Here is a 20,814-nt window from a genome sequence, read left to right on the forward strand (position 1 = left end):
AATATTAAATGATCTTGCTCTGCAGGAGCACAGGAAACACATGGGAACCTACGCCATTATCTGTAAATTTATGGGACTATGGCCCACAGAAAAGGCTTTACAGACGTGGATCAAGTATCATTGGAAACCCAAAGGAAGCATTGACTTACATCTGGGGTCAAAAGGATTCTTCATAGTAGTGTTCTCAAACATCGAAAATAAAGATAGAATAATCAAAGGAGGTCCCTATTTTTTTGCTACGGCAGGTCTCTATATGAAACCTTGGAGGATGAGCTTTGTTTCAGAGAGGGAGACTTTCTCTTTAGTTCCTATGTGGGTAAGGCTCTACTCTCTACCTCTTGACTACTGGCAAACTAAATCGTTGGCTGCCATTGGCAATAAACTAAGATGCTTTGCCAACGCTTCTGAAGCCACAAGAAGAGGAAAATACACCTCCTTTGCTAGGATATGTGTTGAAATGGATCTGTTAGGAGCACTTCCGGATGAAGTCATCGTGGAAGTTCACGATGAAGAGTGGGTGCAGATGGTAGACTACGAACATATCCCCTTCAAATGCCGAAGATGCCATGAACATGGGCATTCACTAAGAGACTACCCTCTCAACAAAGAAGATAACAAAGAAAAACCTAATGTAATGAAGGATACTGAAAGCTTCCAAAAAGTGGCTAACAGAGGAAGGAGAGGAAAAAAGGGGCCAAAACAACAACACACTAAGGGGCGAAAGGGTAGTCAGAATAAGTTTCAAGTGCTAGAAGAGCCTGAAGAAAGAACAAGAGAGATTCAACATCAGGAGGAAGATGCTAAGGAAAAAGGAAAAAAAGAGGATACAAATCTTTCAGCAAATACGCTCTAAAACACCCCGAAAAACTCACTTTCATGGAGATACAGTGCATGCTGAAGGCTAATAGGAATTCAAATGACTTTCTTGGATGGTAATGGCAATTATATTATTTTTTTTTTAATTTTTTTTAATGAATATTGAACCTTGACTGTAGATTTCAAAAATATATAAAAAATTTAATGATATCAAATTTTGAAATATTTTTTAAATCTACAATCAATAAGTGAACTAATTTAATTATAATAAATAACATTTCTGGATCGCCGAGGGCCGCAGCTGAACTGGAATGGACGTTCCTGTACCTTATCGGCAAGAACAAGGAAGGCTTTCTTGAGAAAGAAACGATCAGAAGAATGTTTGATGGGAGTTTGTGGGAAATATTGGCAAAACAGAATTCATCTCGCAAAAGACGCTAAATGTCTACTAATAAAATAATGTGGTCATCTCTAGAATATCGTCATCGTCATCAGATATTTAAAAGTAATTTCATTTATGAATAAGGAAATAAAGACATGACGCCCCGTCACGAAATTGCGAAATGTAATGTGTTACACCTGCTTGGTCTAATTTGTGCAAACTTGAAGTCGGCAATCACATATTCAGAAACAATTTTTTAAATCTTATTATTGATATAAATTTTAAGTATCATTTATTTAGTTTTCAATTTTAATTTTAATTTTTTTTTTATATTTTAATTAATTTTAAAAAACATATTATTGATGACGGGGATGGAAGTTTCGTTCTGTAGTTTTGATTTTATTGTATAACTAAATATTATGGATTACTTATTATTTTGGTAAGCTTTAAACTATTAATAATAAAATCAAGATTAAATTAACATTTTTTCAATATGACTAGATATAAATGTCCATCTTTATTAACATTTTTAGATTGCGCATAATGTTCTCATTTAAAATAAAATATTAGTTTAATTTATAATAAAAATTAAAATCACATTTTATATAAAAAGTGAATGCAAAGTTGAAATTTCTTGACAAAACATGATCAGTTATTACCTTGGAGTCTCCAAAGATTTGCAGTTTTGGAATATCAAGAAAATTGCTGAAGGAGAGGAGACCCGCTAAAGCCACAGCTTCTGCTCTGTTGTTTGTCCCCGGACCAGCATTCCAATAGATTTCTATAGCTTGTGCATTTGCTAATCTGATGAAAACACCACATGCACAAATACCTTGTTGGGCAGCACCGTCAAAAAAAGCACATGGTGTTGTCAAAGCAGTTGTCGACTTGGATCTACTTCCACTCTCATACCTGTCGATTGAAGACTCATAATTCCTTCCATTAATGTTGTTGTTCTTTCCATATATATCGAGGGCATTGTATAGGGCTATTATAGAATCTGTTACAGAAGAGCTTGTATCCACCTTTGAGCTGAATATTTTTCCATTTCTCCATTTCCATATGCCCCAAATAGCCAATAAAGGAATGGCTCTCCATTCTTTCTTCATGGTGCTCCATACTTTAAATGCTTTAGAAATGGATGGAAAAGAGCCGAAGGAGAAACCAAAGAGAGCCTCAAGACTCTGCTAGATTGGCGGCACCTATTGATAGTAGAGGAATAGATGAAAATTATTTTCAGAGCTTTCTCTGCACAACGAACATATGGCTGGCCCGTTCCAATTGCGTTTTTGTAAGTTTTCCCATGTAAGATTCCTATTATAATAGACCAACCAAACAAAAATGATTATCTTGGTGGGGCATCCCGATTTCCACAGTGTGGGAGGGAAAACTTCTGCAGGGATATCAATCTCAGAACTTAGGAGCTGCAGATAAACATGTTTTACCTTCACATTCGTGGAACCATCCATAACTCCCCAAATGAGCAAGTCTTTATCCGCCGATCGAAAAATCCCATGGCCATACAAAGAGGATAAAAAAAATTCCCACTGTGCCTTCATGTCTCCACAGAGTTGTAATTCTTCCACGGTTTTCCAAATGGGAATGGCTCCTTCCCATTGCAGTATGGTGCTGGCCCAATAGAAAATTCCTCTGTTATGGAGCGCTCTCAACAACCGAGGGGAAACTTGAATTTTCCCTGCTCCTCCCACAAACGCATCCCTGCCTATCAAGATCTGAGAGCCCGTCTGAAATTTCTAGATGATGTTCTGTCTAAAATAAGGTTCCAGCCTCATGAACCCTCTCCAGATAGCAGCATTATGGAATAACAGGAAGGACTATTCTATCTCTCATATTGATAGGCACAAAAACCAAAAGGCTGATGCTTTATCTAAATTGGGTCTAACCTTGCCCCAAGGTTTATGGAGAATGCAGATAAAGGTGGACAACAATATTTACCAGATCCAAGATTTCCATTTTCAGGGCATGTAGCATTAACATATGGTAGAAATTTTGGTATCTTATAATTGTCTTATGCATATTTGATAGTTTTATTGTAGTATAGGTACTTCTTCCTTAATTCGCATTACACTGCAGTTTTTTGAATCTTTTTGAGCTCTATCTCAAATGATTTCCACTCAGCTTTCCACTCAGCTTCCGAGTATGTATCCTGGAATATTTCATTATTTTGTCAGGGATATGTCTTCTATCTACAGTTTATCAATAGGCAGTTACATAGCCATTGTATGTATATCAATCATGGAATACAAATATATAGTTTTTTCGTGCTGAAAAAAAAAAAAAAAGGTTGAAATTTCTTTGTAACAGTTATTAAAATATTGTAATATTTTATAAATAGAAGTACGTTTTCATTGAATTGTAATATTTAATAATTTTTTTTGTTTTTTGTTTTTGTAAAGTTGGTACTGGTAAGATGAAATTATGGTTATGTTTAAGAATAATAGTATAATAGAGCAGGGAATTAAGTCATTGACTTAACATTTAAGTGTGTCTTAACTCACTATGTATCCAAGATCTTGTGGATAATAATTTTTAATCTAACTTTAATTAATTAGATAGTTTTATATTAATTAATTTGAGAGAATTAATTTAATAAGATTTTAATTAATTGAATAATCTATTTTATTTAGTATAACACATTTATTTTAGGAGAAATATATATCCATTTATTAATAGTAAATATATTTTAAATACAAAATCATAATACTTTGTTATAAAAACAACTAGGTAATTGTATTTGATTAACAAGAGTCCACAATGTGTAGCTCAATTGGTGATGACTTTGTTAAGAATTATTATATAAACACGAAACTCAAGGTTCAAATAGTTTGTGGGTTAGTGAATCTTTGGGGTGAATATTGGAGACTTATCTATTGTGAATTTGTTTTATGTGAGGTGAATAATTTGTTTTATAGTGTGTGTACATTGCATAAACAACATGTACACACACTATATATACACAACACCACATGTGCACACATCATAGATGCAACATGTACACCATATACAACATATGCACAACAGTAGTACCACACATCCAAAACCACACTGTCCTTACCTAGAAAACTTGCTTCCAGTGTCTTATCCATGCTTATCCTACCATGTTGTAGACCACATTGCTTTCATTTTTCTGATGTATCCCTCGATATAACTTTTCCATAACATAAGTGTAGGCATATTACGAGCATATATTATAAATACATAGTCACATGATACTGACCTCATATATTTGTCATGACTACTCTTCCCACTTGATTCCTCATAGCCAGGAACTTCTTCATGCCATTTGCCTACATAAGCAATCATTCCGCCATAAGAACTATTCTTGATGATCTGTCAGACAGTGACATAGATACATGGATACATACATACATATACATAAGCATTAGACTAACAGGAAATGATATGCATACATGTAGATATATACACATAAATGTTAGCGTCAATCATGATCCATGGTGACGGGCCTGTAAAACATGACATACATACACACCTACATGTATACATATATAAACATTAGCATAATCAGGATCATAACATAATTACCAAATATAAAGGTCAAGGTTTAAGAGAACTTCCTTTGTTCGTACAACATATGCACAACAATAAGAATAGTCGTTCCCAACATAACCAAGGCAACTGACGTCTTAGATCCATTTACTTTACCATTTCGGTTACCTTTCTCATGACTTTACTACCACCATCCACTTACCACACTGGACCCAACTAGTCCAATAGACTGTCACACTCTTAACTTTTATTGCACTTACTCATGCACCGAGGTTCATTCGAGCCTTACATTACTTGTTGGGTACCACACAGCTCTCCTTGAGCTCCATTAACTTTCCTCTTTCCCAACCAATTCCCAAGACTCAAACCAATAAAAGGCAAGAAAGGAAACAACAACAAGAATACCATGAAAACCAAAAGCAATACGACACTACAACAAAGTGGCATAGTTATGCACTAGACACAATCAAAATCGTAAATCAAGTGTAACAATCACAAAAGACCAAAATCACAAGACTAATAATAGACACCATGACTCAGTCCGCATGGTTCCCAAGAAATGCTCTACCTAATCCTTCTTTAAGTTTTCATGGAAACCTCTCTTGCAATGCAACTCCTTGCATCATGTTGTCATTAACACATAATTGCTAGTAAGTAAATAAACATAACAATACACTAATTACCTCATCTTGTTATGCCAAACACATTTCTTGCAACTAAACACATCCATACCATCTCTCAAGGGACTCCAATCCTTTGACAAATCCACCTATAACTAAAGGCTAGCTAATATACATCTCAAGTACATGTTCATGAATATAGCATGTATCTACATAATGTAAAACAAAATCAAAGTTAAGAAGACTCCCCTGTATGCAAAGCACTCATTTGTTTGGAATTAGGGTTTCCAAACATATCCCAAGGAATTCTTGCCCAATTCCTTTCTTTTACCTTTTTACCTTGCTGCAACCAAGGCTTACTATGCATTGTCACATCATGGGGGCTTCACTCAATGAACCTCTGGCATATCACATGAGTTTGTGGCATATTAAACAATACCCTTAATTTGACTAAATATTGGAAAATATCTCTAAAAACCACATTATTTAACCTCCTACCAATATGAACCCAATGCACCTTCCCAATTTAAAAAACCCTACTTTCACTACATATTGTAGGTATCCATTTTTTCATTAACATTTTTTTATACCCCTTTATATTTTTCGTTAACTTTGGGATCCATTTTTTATACCTACCAATATAATAACCCTCTACCCCCTATATATCCCCCAATATATCATGCCATTTTTTTCTCAATAAATATCCCCCAATATGAACCCACGTGATATGGTATTGCTCCCCCAGTGAAGCCCCCGTGTGTCACATCACCCAACTATTAGTTATATAAACACATCAACTATTACCTTGTCATGCTAATACCAAGCATGTTTTCTGCAACTGCTCACACATGTCAACCATATGTTCCAAATATCAAAACAATTATATTTATCAATTTGAAATAAACCTTTACTAATATTAACAATCATGTCATAATCCATTTTCAAGTCATATTCATGTCATGTAATTAATGAAACATTCAAGCAAGCAATGAACGCAGCATGTCAAATATATCAACTAGACGACACAATAGGCACCAAACACTCAAATACCAAATAGATGACATAATCAACAATGAAGCACCAAGTATACTACATAAGTAACTCATACCTTAAAATACCTCAAGGGAGGCTATCTTGTCTGCACAATCAATTTAATTAGCATGATATAACTTCATGAGATATTAACTCAAACATAAATAAGACCATGATATCCAAAATAGTCACTAGTTAACATGTTTACATCATAATTCATACACAATTATCATTCACACATATTCAAAGTCAATCGAGATTATTACATCACCATATCTCAAATATGTCGGCTCATCCCTGGATATCATAACCATAACCATATGCATAGGTCAAACTAGGTTAACAAAATACATATAACATCAAAATCTTAGTGAAATAACCCTAATCATCAAATTAATAGCATATAACAATAATAAGATATATATCATGCTCATCAACAACATAAAACCTAATTGTCAAGCTAAATGTCATATAACAACAACAAGTTAACTTATAACATAGTCATCAACAATGTATCATAGAACATAATCATCAAGTTATCTAACCTAACCAACAATATAAATGCTTACAACCACATGTTACTATCATTCTTGACTATCTGACACATGTGCATATGACTATACTAATCAACTATAACTTATCATTTATGTAACCATAACATCAAAAGACATGTACATAAAACTAATGTATATAAACCTACTACATATAGCAATCCTTGACTTACATATCTGCATGTAAAACATACGATACCTGTATGACGATCTGCTCTTGCCTCAAGGTCCAATGTTGCAACTTCACTTTGATTATCTGCATCTCCTGCTTTGCCTCATTAAACACATTATCATCATAACATATCAATATCACCATGATGACCTAAATTACATACCATGATGTCACAAGGCATCTGTGACCTACTATTCATGCATAACTATAACCAAGACCCTACATGCATAATAACTGCATATATACATATAACACATGAGTAGCAAACCATATACACATAAGTCTAGCTAGATTCTAATCATCAATGGATGACCATATCAACTTCCCAAACCATGACTTCATGCATGATGACAACCACTACTGCATTGTACACAATACCACATGAAACCATCAACATGCATAAGAAATGTCTAATCAACTACACATACATATGAATGCATGTAGTCGAGCATAAGTAATCAATTCTTGTAACCAACCTACAAGACTAGTACATGTAATCAAACATACAATAATGTAGCCTAACATACAAGGATGTAAGTAGGCAGCATATAATCAACATGTAAGAACCATGTAACAATATGTAATCAGTCATATACTCATGACAAATGCATTCCACAAAATCAACATCAAGTTCCTCATGACAACCTTACTACAACCATAATCAATCAGCAAGAAAATGCAACAAGCACATGGAATGCAAGTGTAAGAGACACACATGCAACTAACATGCATGCATGACCAACACACACCACCCATCCAGACTGAGAGTTGAACCATGCTTTGATATCACTCTATAACACCCTCCTCCCACATCCACCCAAGTAACCATGCCAACCAGGGTAAACATGAGACGAGAGGCTACTATGATAAGATTTGACCTACTATGTGACCTTAAGGAAGTGGAATCAACAAACATCACACACAGTCATCCAACATCATCAACGGAACCCTCAGGAGACAACTCAACTACTCAGACAACCTGTCCCTAGGTCCCACTATTGTTCTGGATCTATTAGTCCATAGTCGCTTTCATGCTATGGGTAAGGGAGTGACCAACAACCCAAAGTAACTCTCATAGGCTTTCCTGCTAGCGACAAGGGACCAAAATTGCTAGTTCTGTGCCAGTAACCCTAGGTTTTAAGCCACTTTTTTAGGCCCAGAGCTCAAGCCACTCCCGAGAAGGGAGTGACAGTTTAGAATTAGTGAAAATATAGGGAAACAATGATGAAAAACAAATAAACTAAGCAAGGCCATAACCATACCCCTACTAGCCATGATAGGCATTTCGTTAAACATACCATCAACATGTAACCTACATGTGTAAACAACATAATTAAGTGAAAGGATCTCATACTTATCTGAGAATCGCTATGAGCCATGTTCCCTCATTTCAATTGCTACACTATGATTTATTAGGTCAAAGATACATTATCCATTCATTTAGAAGTAAAAACATGGTGATAGCCATACATAGCTACTTTCATAAAATATACATATAACTAGGATAATAAGAACAAAATTACCATAAACATATCAGCCATCAAAATCCACATATACATCAATATATTTGGACATGGAAATCAATATATTGGAGACATTTTATTTGGTATAGAATTGTGTATAGAATTGTGTAGGAGTTATGGAATTAATTTCGATCGATTATGGTGATGGTGGAAGATGGTAGGTTATTATGAATTAAAAGAAATAGAGATTTTAGTATTATGAAATAAAATGATTTTGGTTGTATGAGGTTTATATATTATTATTATAAGTTGTAGTTAAGCCAAACGTTTAAACTGGGGTAGGAGATTTTTATTTTATTTTATTTTTTTAATTTTGAATTTACTTTTTTGCCTGGAAAATATATGCTTTTAATTATTAGGCCGACTTAAACTCTTAACACATGCTTTTAATCATTATAAAGAATTTATATAGATTAGAATTTTATTTTAAATTATTATTATTATTAATTATAAAAAAATAATATGATTTAAATAATATTTTTAATTATGGAAATTTATCTTATTTTGTCATGGAAATTTGGAATTTATAAATAGTTTTTGTTACAATATTATGGGTCAATACGATGGCTTATCAATACCACATACTCAATATGACACATGTTGATATGACAATTTTTTAATTAATTAATTCAAGATAAATTAATCAAAAGAGAATAACTAACTTGCCTATAAATCTTAGTTCTTAATCTATAAATACTACTATGAATATTCTAGTGTATCCTATGGAAGTTAAATCTTTACCATCCATCTTATAATCACTAATAATTAAACTAAAATTCAAAAAAATATTTTCTAAAATAAATATATTTATCAACACAATCAATTAATAATAATGATAAAGCTTATGTATTATTGTTATATTATATTATTAGTGGAAAAAAACAAAAATAAAATAAATTATGTATGTAAATTTTAATAACGTATTAAGGGAGAATAATTTTTTATTGGACTATTTTTCCCATCAAGGAACTTCCCTATAAGTGGGGCGAATTATTATCAATGGAAAGACATATAACTAACATGTCCCTTAACACTACTATAATGGAGAATGAGGCATGCATCAAGTGATTAATCAGTTCTGTCATTTAAAAAGCTTATCCTAAGGCAATGAAAATTATGAGAAGAAACCCTTCTCATCTTTTCACATGCTTAGGAATTCAACTCCACTTGTATTTCCATTTATGGAAGGTAATTCTCCCTCATGTTGTGAGGGATGTCTTATTTGGAGACTTTGGTCCAAAAGTTCAAGCATCAATTTGTTGATTTTTGGAAATTTGGCTTAGGTTTTATGTGTGATTTTAATAATTTTCTAGAATATAGGTAAGCTACCACTTGTCTTTTCCTTATTAGTCCCTGCCTACAGGACCGCAGGGACTATAGCAATCGGTTTCACCGATAAGCATTAGTCCGACGCTCAAACCAATGCATCTTTTCCCATTTTAACCAAAGTGCGTTTATATTAATGAAATACTTTTAATTTTTTAAAACTGAACGAAATCAAATATTGATTTTTTAACCAATCAAAGGTTTCAAATGATTCATCATCTTATTTGGCCTCAAATCGAGGCATACAGGCTGAAAAGTTAGGAAAAAGTTGGGAGGAGTACAGGTAATTAAAACAAGTTCACAGCTACATGAAGTAATGCTATGTTTGCCTTTGCATTAATTTCCAACATTTAATGTTATCTTCTTTGAATGCGGATTACGGTTGGTTGATACACTATGGTTTAAATAGCTGCCAGGCGTTCACCCTTCCAGTTGCTAAGTGGTCTCTCCCACGACCGTTGATCTGACAGGCGTCATCCAGCGGTCCACTTTGAGATGCCTTTGTCTCTCCGGCTATGTCTTGCGGTGAAGCGATATGTTCCCCATTATTACCAGATTACTGCCTTGCAGACACAGGTGAGATTTATTGAGGTTGCATTCTGGCTGGCAGGAAATCCGTCTCTCCGGCATCGGGCCCAACTGCTATTGCAGCGATATGTTACCCATTATTACCAGATTCTTGCCTTCCAGACATAGGTGAGATTTATTGTTTACAGTATCTGATACTGTTTTGTAATATTACCTCCACCAATTTCAAACGAGCCTCAGCTGTAGTCTTCTTATTATTTTCCCACACAGCAATCCTGGAGAACTTTTTATTGTATCTGAAATGATAACAAGGTACAATTGGTGGTTGCAAACAAAATACACATAGAGATTCGGCGCTGGATGGGGAGCCGATCGTGCTGAACAACTAAAAGAGTTGTTTCCGCTATCTGCTGTCTGCTGTTTTCAATTTCGTTAATCAAGGTTAGCAACTTTTCATCTATTTTTAGCATTTCCTCCATAAGCTCTGAATTACAGGAGATTTCACACGTATAGATTAGGAGCTTACAGTAACAAATAGAAGCAAATATTTTCCAGCCTTTTGCTAAAACAAAAACTCTCAGTTGGAATCTATGGAACTTTTATTTGATTTATGAAATCCATCACATTTAAAAAATCACATGAAAGACAGAGCTCAGGTCTTACTTGTTCATTGAGTTGACTTTTTTGTTTTCTTCCGATGCGTTGATCTCTATATTGTTCTTCTCATTATTCAATTTGGCAAGAATGGCATTATGGATTTCTCTGGTTATCTCAGAAACATCTCTCATATTAGCATTATGTTACAATTTGTCAATTGAAACTTTAGCCAATGTAGAAAAACGCAGAGTTCAAACCTGATTGTCTCTTGTATTTAAATAATACAAAGGGCACCAAGCAAGGGGTTTGCGCTTCCTGCAGATGACTGCAACATTGAATTGATGTTCCCCCTGATGACTACGACTGCGAAACTTGCCCAATTTCTGCTGTTTCCTTAATTGTCTGAGCAGAATGCTGCATGCTGTTATTATTTTTCTCTACCAGTCATGGCAGCCTGCCTCTCTGTAACAGGTGATGGACAGCAGTCTTCCCAATGTTCAGGCACGTGTCTCTTGCATGCACATCGACCGGCTGAGAATGAAACAAAACACACTAAAAAACATTTCTCTTGCATGCACATCGACCGGCTGAGAATGAAACAACACACACTCAAAAACATTTCTCTTTGAAAAAAATAATAGAGTTGCTTTGACAGTTTTCTAAAGGAGGTGAAACAAAGAATTTCATGGACGGAACTCAGCTTATCCTTCTCTCTTGAGCAAGAGGCATAATTTTTTGGGAGCGGTTTATTTTATTTTATTATGCTATTCAAACTATCGAAGATTATGCTGTAATGCATGCAGGCTGGGGGGTCTTCAGAAAGGTGGCCACGGTCTTTTTGTTCCATCAGTCGAACTATCCAAGATTATGCAAAACAGGTGTAACACATGCAGGGAGGGTCTTCGGAATGATGGCCACAGTCCTTTTGTTCCATTAGGACAACGATATTTTTTAATTATAATTTTAAAAGACTCTTATAATATTTTATTAATATATCTTGGCATTGATTTCAGTTTTCACGAGCTGATCCTTACGGGCGCTTACCGAAGAAATGAATGCGAAGTTGCTCCTTTTCCAGGAGGGAAATTCCTTCAATCTCTTATATATGTTGCAGTGGTTTCAAATTTGCATGAAAATTGCACCTGGATTTTTACTGTCTGCTTTAGGTTCGGCTGTAGACTAACGGCCTCGTTACACAACATTGCGCTTTTACTGTCTGCTTTAGGTTCGGCTGTAGACTAACGGCTTCGTTACACAACATTGCGCTAACTTCATTGAAGAAATTAGTATGGCAAGAGCAGTTTCAGTTGATAATCGTTGCAAGTTTTCAATACAAGATCTCTGTCATTAAATGGTTTGTTATTTGAATATATTGAGATGGAATACAAGACGCATCAATCAGTGATGTTTTTGTATCGTGAATACATGAGAGCGGAATACACTGTCCAGTTGATAACCATGACGATTTTATAATAGATCTTTGTCATTCAGTGTTCTGTTATTTGAAGATATTAGGATGGAATAAAATACCCATCTATCAGTGATGGTTTTGTATGTGAACATATGCCACTGCAATACTATACACAGTCCTCTATCTCTTTTGTGGTTTATTTTCAATGTGATGCAAGTGTGCACTTATTTATACTGAACAATTTCATAAAATCTATGAAAAGAAATAGTCTTACCATGGTAAAGTTGCGATATATTAGTGATATATTTTTTAAAATAACTTTAACTGTTGGTGGTTTAAATTACAAAATATTTTTTTCTTATCCCTCTCAATTATGATAACTTAAAATTACAATTCTAAATAATCTTTATAAATATTTTAAGTCTAAAATAAATGACTAACATAAAACCATTAAACTGAGTTAAAATATATTAAATCAAATGTGTGTAACCTGCGTTAAACACATAACATTCTTACGGGTAATCTCAACGTATCAAACAACGTCACAGCCGAATAGTAGGATAGGAGCAACCACAGCCTTTTAAAATCTGAAAGAAAATCGAAACGTTTAGTAATATAACCGTGATAGAATTGGGACAACATTGAGAGTGTAAGCCAGCCCATGACTGTTATCAATTTTAGCAGATGCTATGAAATTCTGGTAAAACTATTATTGTGCAATGTCAATAAGAAACTATAAAATTGAGATAAAAATATATTGTCAAATGTCCTCGACATTGGATTATAGATTCTGGAATGTCTCAAACTTGAAGGAAGATCAATTGTTTTCAAAATCTGCAATACACATATGGGTACCGAAGAACCTAGTATTGGTTACTATCACCACCATATAGGACTTCTTCTCTATTTACTGGATTGTTACGAGGGTGAAGCTGAGGAGTTATGCACGTCGACAGCTCAAACGAAGGTTTTTATCGATACCGAATAGCCCCTGACTCTTTAAAGCAGCGGGTTCTTAAACATTATGTGAGCTCGATCCTCCATTTGCTTTTCATGCGATAGCATATTTCTATACCAGATTCTTGAAAGCACAGGTGTGCCCATTTTGTTAAACCCACTAATCTTGATCCCATAAAGAGCACATGATTAACTAAATCGATACCTAAGGTAGCTTAATGGCAAAACAAGCAACCCACCGAAGTAGATCCCCGGTTTTGTTGATAAAGTCAATCGAAAAAGAATTTGCAAAGCTTGAGGTTGTAAGTATCATTGTAATTCTGTGTTAGGAATTGTTTGAAATTCCAATACAGGCTCCCAAATGGATAGTCAATCATATAAGGGGGATTCCTAAAGCAATCCCCTAGCATGGCCTAAGTCTGCACATAAGTATGCATGATGTTCACTTATAAAACTGAGTTGATCATACAAATTAATCTCAATTTTGGGTTCATTCTGATTTCTATTTTATCTTTTGAATATAAATTAGTTGTACTTGCAGGGATGCCAGCTAGGATGCTAACTCGAATGCTGGTAATGGTTCTTTTACTCGATCAAGGTAAACAACCTTATCTATTGACCGAACCATGTTTTTCTCTCTATGCAAATACCCATTGAAGCCATCCAAGGCGTTTTCTAATCCATTAGACAGATGGTGCTCGTCGAGCCTTTCAACCTAGTGTACAAGGGCGTCATGCTTTTGATTGATTGACTACCTCGTATAGATATCTTACTCTGCTCCTGGAGGTTCTGAAACAAGCTATAGAGCTCTCTCTGAAATTGGTCCTAGAACTAGATCTGCACCTGTCCTTGCTTATGGATAAACAACTAGATCAACCGTCTAAACTACTGATGTTGTTGGGTCTCGATCAACCGAATCTACCTATGCTTATTTTGCTACTGCTGGTACTTCTCCTGGTCTTGCTTATGCATCTGGATCTGCTACTGTTCGTTTGACTGAGTCCAATACTTCGGTTACTTTGAGCAGGGACTAGCTGCCATGCAGCCTTCCTTGTTTTATTTTATGAAGGGATTGCAATGATTTAAATAGTTTTAACTTTTAGTTTAAGGAATATTATCTTCGTTTCATTCTCTCCTCTATAGAAATTTATTTTACCATTTTATGAATATCATTTAGGATCCATTCTTTTGGTCATGTAATATTTCAATTTTGATTTTGGTCAAGACAAATTAGGGCTCCTATGGAGGTGGAAGGAGTTTCCTTTGTTCTTTTCAATTCTACGAGTGTCAATATCAGTTGATTTATGGTCCATCCTTTGGCTCCATGTATTCATCATCGATCCTTTTGATACATTGAATAAAGATACTTTGCTTGGTACTTTCTTGGAATACCTTAAGTAAATCCAAAATCTATTATAAGGGTTGAGGGACCTAAAGGTAGAACTATAGTAAGATTTGAGATTTCAAAATTAAATTTATTCTTATATTGTTATATTTCTAAGATGGATTACATGGATTTGTAGGAGATTGGGCATCCTTTGTGATCTGATGAAGAATATATTTAGTCCAATGGAAGTTCAATTTTCATAGATGCAACAAAAATGTGTAGGTAAGAGTATCAAATCGTTATCCAAATTGTAACTATTATGGGAACTTTGGTATGATAAATAGTGTTAGTCCACTATTCTATCGGCCAAATGCAACATGTTTAGAAGGATGGTAAAAAATCCTAAGAAGGGTGGAAAGTTTGGAGTATTCAATCAAGTACACTTAATCAATTTAAATCCTTGGGGACTAGGAGAAGAAGAAATACTGCACTAACTTTTGAGGAATATGGAAACCATCAATTAGAGTTTAAATATAGCAAAAGTATCCTAGAACAAGTAAACAATCATCACATACTTTCTTAAATTTAAATGTTTTACAAAATAATTAGAATCTTATGTTTACTTTGAAAATCTACATCATTAAAATATTCTAAAACGTTTTGCTTACAAAATTAAATAAATATTACTATATCTTAAAAAACACCTCTCCCTTTTAATAAAAAAATTTAAAATAATTTTTTCATATACTTTTACCGAAAGCTTTGCTAATTTTTTTTTAATATAATTTTTTTTAATTGAATTTTTATTTATTTATTATTATACTATATAGTTTTTTTCCCATATATTCTCCGATACAAATTTTAAGTATAATTTAATTATTAGATTAAAAATGATATCAAAAGTATTTTTCCTTTTCCCTATTAATTTTTTCCTATATTGTGTTCTCCTACACTTCCTAAATATAATTCAGTTATTTAATCTAGAATGATATCTTAAGACTATTAAGAGACATAAGCCTCCCTATCTCTATAGTTACTTTTTTTCTAATTCCTTTACTCTATGTTGAAATCTATTGATGAATTTTATATGGTGGTATGCTTATTTAAAAGTAGATACAACATTTTTATCATGGTTTTAAGATTTTAATATTTAACAGGTATATTATTAAATATTGAAGTGTTTTTTTGTCTATATATATTTTTAAATATTTAATATATCTATTTAATATATATATATATATATTTGATTTTTTTAAGCATTACATTTAAAAATAGATATATATAAAGTTAATTTTGCAAAATTGAATTATGATTGTATTCATGAATATTTATAAAATTAGCTTGTCTGTGAATATTTACAAAAACAATAGATGTTATTAACTCCCCAATCTATGTGGTTCTTTGGTAGTGGATAGGATCAAACATTTCACTAAGGGGATTCCTTCTCAAGAATTTTTCCTTAAATAGAGAAAGTGAAAATAGTATTTCCTAATATAGCTAACAATCATTTTGGGTGCTTTGTAAGCGAGAGCTAATATATGGGTAAGCATTTAAGAACAAAAATTAGAAGGACCCGATGTATACTCCTTGAGAGCCATATGTACCTCTTCAAGATGAACTTAGCCTCTATATTTTTGAGTAGCCATAAACAGTCTTCAAAATAATATGAAATTGATTTAAGAAAAAATTTGAGAAACTTAAATCCATTATTTAAATTTAGAGAATGAAAAGGAAAAACAAAGTCTTCTAACTATAACTAAGTTACATCAATATACAATTGAAGAACATGCACAATTTTGATTGAATGAGCTATATACTTGAAGCTCTAAATAAGGGTTCAATATCCTCTAATAAGAATTGAAACTCTGGAGGAGTTTCTTGTGTGAAGAGGAGGACATCATCTATGAAGGGAATATGTGTGATGAAATCCAAGGGAGTAATCTCAACTCCCTCTATCTTTCCCTACTTGCCTAACATATTTCATGAGAATGTTGTAACCTTTTTCCACAAAAAGAAATAAAGACATCAATAAAGGACAACCCTCATAGAGTCCTTGAGAGGCCCTGATGAAGGTGAAGGATACTCAGATTTATTAGAATATTGAAGGAGACTAATTGAATGCAACCCATGATCAAATTGACAATATTCAAACTCATCCCCATTTAAAGGTACATATAGCGATGTTGTATACATATTTTAGGTATATGCTATAAAGGTTTATGTCAAATCAACAACTATAAAGATTGTTATCGTTACATTTGCATCTAAACAATCACTAAATGATACACAAATATCATTGCATCAAAATTGAAAGACAATAAAGAATGGTTCCCACAATGTTTGATTAACATTCATAGCATCCTAAGAAAAAAATGGTTTCTTCTTTCAGAGTCAAATCCATGATATTGTCTCCTTGGCTTGGAAAGTGATGCATATGATTCATTAGGGCTTTGTGCCATTATCCATACTCAAGTTGGACCTTTTGAAGACATACAAAATCTTTCACAGGGTATTTATCCTCCTAGATTTAATCCAAAGGGTAATGAGACCTCAAATTTTAAATTGGATCATGGATTTCATTTCAATAGATGTATTTGTTCTTCTAGTGAATGACTCTCTATCTCTTTTCTTTGATACCATGAGAGGACCTAGATAAGGTTTTCCAATATCTCAACTTATAATTTTTCTTGTGGCAGAAGGGTTGCGTAAGTTGATATGAGATGCTAGGTTGAAACGTGACATTATGAGGATTCATCTAAATTTTAGATAGATCCTAACACATGTTGTTTGTTGATAATGTCCTCCTATTTGATTCTAACACTTTATAAGAATTTTCTACTTTAAAGAGAATATTGAACATTTATTGTGGTGTCATATGAATGGAAATAAATTTAAATACATCTTCTCATGTTCTATTTCCAAGTAGTGATAGTTTCAAGGATAATAACCTGGAAAGACTTTTCATAAGGCACTAGAAGGGTTCTTTTCTACGGTATTAGAAAAAAGTATGACCTACCACTAATTGGTATATATTTTATTTTCTAGGGAAAATATCACTTTGTTATTATAACAGTGGAATAAATATTGGTTAAATAGTGACATCTTAACAACATTTATGGTTGATGTTAATCAATAATTACATTTTTATTAAATTTATTTTTTATAGGGAGAAATTTATATATGTTTAAATGGAATAGCATATACATTTTATTTTTTTAATCTTTATTAAATATATTATTTTACTAATTTTAACTTTAATTTAATTAAAATTTTGAAAAATTATTGAAATCACAAATATCAATGGTTGAAATTAAGATTACTTATTTTAAAATTAAGAGAGTTTTTTTAAAAAACTTATTTACTTATAAATATTCAAAATTGTAAATTAAACAATATAAAAATTGTAATTTCCTAATAATTTCAATATCAAATTTATCTTTATTAAATATATTATTTTACTAATTTTAACTTTAATTTAACTAAATTTTTGAAAAATGGTTGAAATCACAAATATCAATTGTTGAAATTAAAATTACTTATTTTAAAATTTAGAGAAAATTTTCAAAAAAGTTATTATACTTATAAATATTCAAAATTGTAAATTAAACTATATAAAAATTGTAATTTTCTAATAATTTCATTATCAAATTTAAATAAAATTTTCTAAAAACCTTAAAAATATCAAATAATAATTAAAAGCCAAACCCAAAAAGTATTCGATATAATTATACTGAGTAAATAACAACTTATGTAGAAAACGAAGAACCATTATTACTTAAACATGATGATCAACTTAAATTATCCACATAAACTAAATATATATCAACATAAACTGTGAAAATGGGCTACGTATCCTTTACACTAAAGGAAATAATGGAAATAACGAAGCTTACTTGAAAGAGGGACCAAAAGGAATGTTATGTTATTAGAGAAGTGGAAACTCCATTGGTAATAAAAATGGAGAGTCACCCAAAGGAAAATTATGTTACTTTAAAAGTGGAAAGACACCATTGGTAATAAAATTGGTGCTACGTTTATCAGGAGGAGAGAAAACAAGATTAAGTATTTGCGAAGAAATCTAATCGTATGGACTGGATTGAAAGACTTTAATAAGGAAATAGATTATAATATTAATTCGCGTTGATTTTTATTTTTGTTTTTGGGATAGAAAAGGTGGTATTCAACAAAATTTGACATACTCAATATATTTCCAAATTTAAAAGGGACAAGAATATTTATAAATGAGGATTACATTCCAACAAAACAAGTTGATTTAAGGAATGAAGCTCAAAAGGTAAAAGAAGCTAAAAGGATAAAGAAAATGGACAATCATTAGAGATAGGAAAAGTATTATTAGGGATAGAGACCAAAATGAGAGTAATAAATAGGTATTTAGAACACTCTAATACTTCTTTGATATGGTTGTGGCTTTCCATGACATAAAGGACCTATGTTAAGTTGGATTATGAGTGAATTTGACATTATCTTTTATTTTAAATTTTGAAACATGATGAATTTAAGGCACGCCACCAAGTTTGAAAATTTTAGGAATGGAATTTTATTTTAATGTGTAGAAATATTGGCAAATATTAGTACTCCCAATATGCAAATTGTGGATAATTTTTTGTGATAGTTTGTAAAAGTACTCAAATTTCTAAAGCATTTTATGATATCTATAAAGTATTGGAACTTTCTAAGGTAAATCTTAATTTTATCCTATAAAATTTAGGTGAATAATTTTCAGAAAAAATGGAAATTAGTGAATCTTCTTTTGGCAAAAATAATGAAAAATTAACCCATCTACAAAATTTAGCCCCTAACATTTTCCTTGTCCTTAGATGGATGGATTCAATTTTTCTTTTACAAAAGGAAATCATCTCGTAAAGAAATTCCTGGAATATGTTATTATAAAAAAAATATGTTTCTAACTGCAAGGGTTAGCTCAAGTGGTCTAGGGCTAGACATGAACTTCATAATATTGTTGCTAATCATTGGTTTGACTCTCTACAATTCTCTTAAGGCAAGGACCCGTAATCAGGGCCAACAATTACCCAATTTACCATCCATGAAATGTGGGGAAGTACTCTAAGGTTTCTCATGCTTTCATTATAAGTAAAAAAATAAAAAATAAAAGAATATGTTTCTCCTCACATTCAACTTCCAAACACATACCCTCTCAATACTTTTGGATCAAAATATATCACATTAATTCTAAGAGGATTTATATTTCAATTTAATATTTTTCATATATCAAATATAGATTTTAAAAGAAAATTAATATAGATAAGAATTTCCCTTATAATACCCTAGAACATGATATTCATAGTCTAATGAATGAATGTAATATCCTCTTATTAGGAGACTTTAATAATAGAACTAAAACTAACCAAGCTATTCTTATTATCAATGATTCCAACCTGAATCCTCTTTGGCCAGATCAAGACCTTGATTTAGCTAATAAATACAATAGGAACTTTGAATACCTAATCGAGAACTTATTTGGTTCCAACTTAGTCAAGCTATATAGTTCTCAAGACATTATAATTTGCAATGACATAATCAACTAGCAAAACTAAACTATAAGAATAGCACAACATGCCATCATCTTCCAGCACATTAGTAAATCTTATGGAGACCTTATTTATGAAATTATCCATTTCTCTAGAAGGGGATGTTCTAGAATAAAATCATCTACCATATTCCATCTTTGTCTACAAATGCCATTTTAGTTCTAATAATGAACATCATGGACAAAATAATTTCCTTGGGTGTGAAGAGCTTCAATGTGGGAATTCAAGAGCTTAAAGGATTCATCTACATTGATCCAAGGGTCCTTTCCAATTTGAATTTTCTTTCCATTCACAATGTTCCAAGATAACCATATTTCAACATGGGGAAACAGTTTGAATAATGATTTCTAGGCTATAGGAGTATCCTTTTCTTATTTATATACCCATTGGATCCAAACTTCCATTAATATCCTAACAAGATACTTTGATTTCATTACTTAAACCCACAAATATTCATTTTAGATAATCATCTAG

The 20,814-nt window shown here is 32.5% G+C and overlaps 1 protein-coding gene across 1 annotated transcript; it reads left to right on the forward strand.

Moving 5' to 3' along the window:
* The first annotated feature begins 840 nt into the window (after nucleotides 1-840).
* On the forward strand, nucleotides 841-1,286 carry LOC149223555 (peroxygenase-like). Its single transcript, XM_089383339.1, has 2 exons — nucleotides 841-932; nucleotides 1,110-1,286. Exons 1-2 carry the CDS (start codon nucleotides 877-879, stop codon nucleotides 1,255-1,257), a joined length of 204 nt encoding a protein of 67 aa, XP_089239465.1. The 5' UTR covers nucleotides 841-876; the 3' UTR covers nucleotides 1,258-1,286.
* Nucleotides 1,287-20,814: the final 19,528 nt, after the last annotated feature.

This window comes from Pinus tabuliformis, chromosome Q (assembly GCF_031772625.1).
Source record: "Pinus tabuliformis cultivar Carrire ecotype Pingquan chromosome Q, CPIR1, whole genome shotgun sequence".
Classification (NCBI taxonomy): Eukaryota; Viridiplantae; Streptophyta; class Pinopsida; order Pinales; family Pinaceae; genus Pinus; species Pinus tabuliformis.

Bases quoted from the DNA above. Each gene is read 5' to 3' on its own strand.
- LOC149223555 (XM_089383339.1), top strand. From the start codon at position 877: ATGGAGATACAGTGCATGCTGAAGGCTAATAGGAATTCAAATGACTTT. The intron at 933-1,109 runs GTAATGGCAATT...TGGATCGCCGAG, and splicing joins TCAAATGACTTTCTTGGATG to GGCCGCAGCTGAACTGGAAT.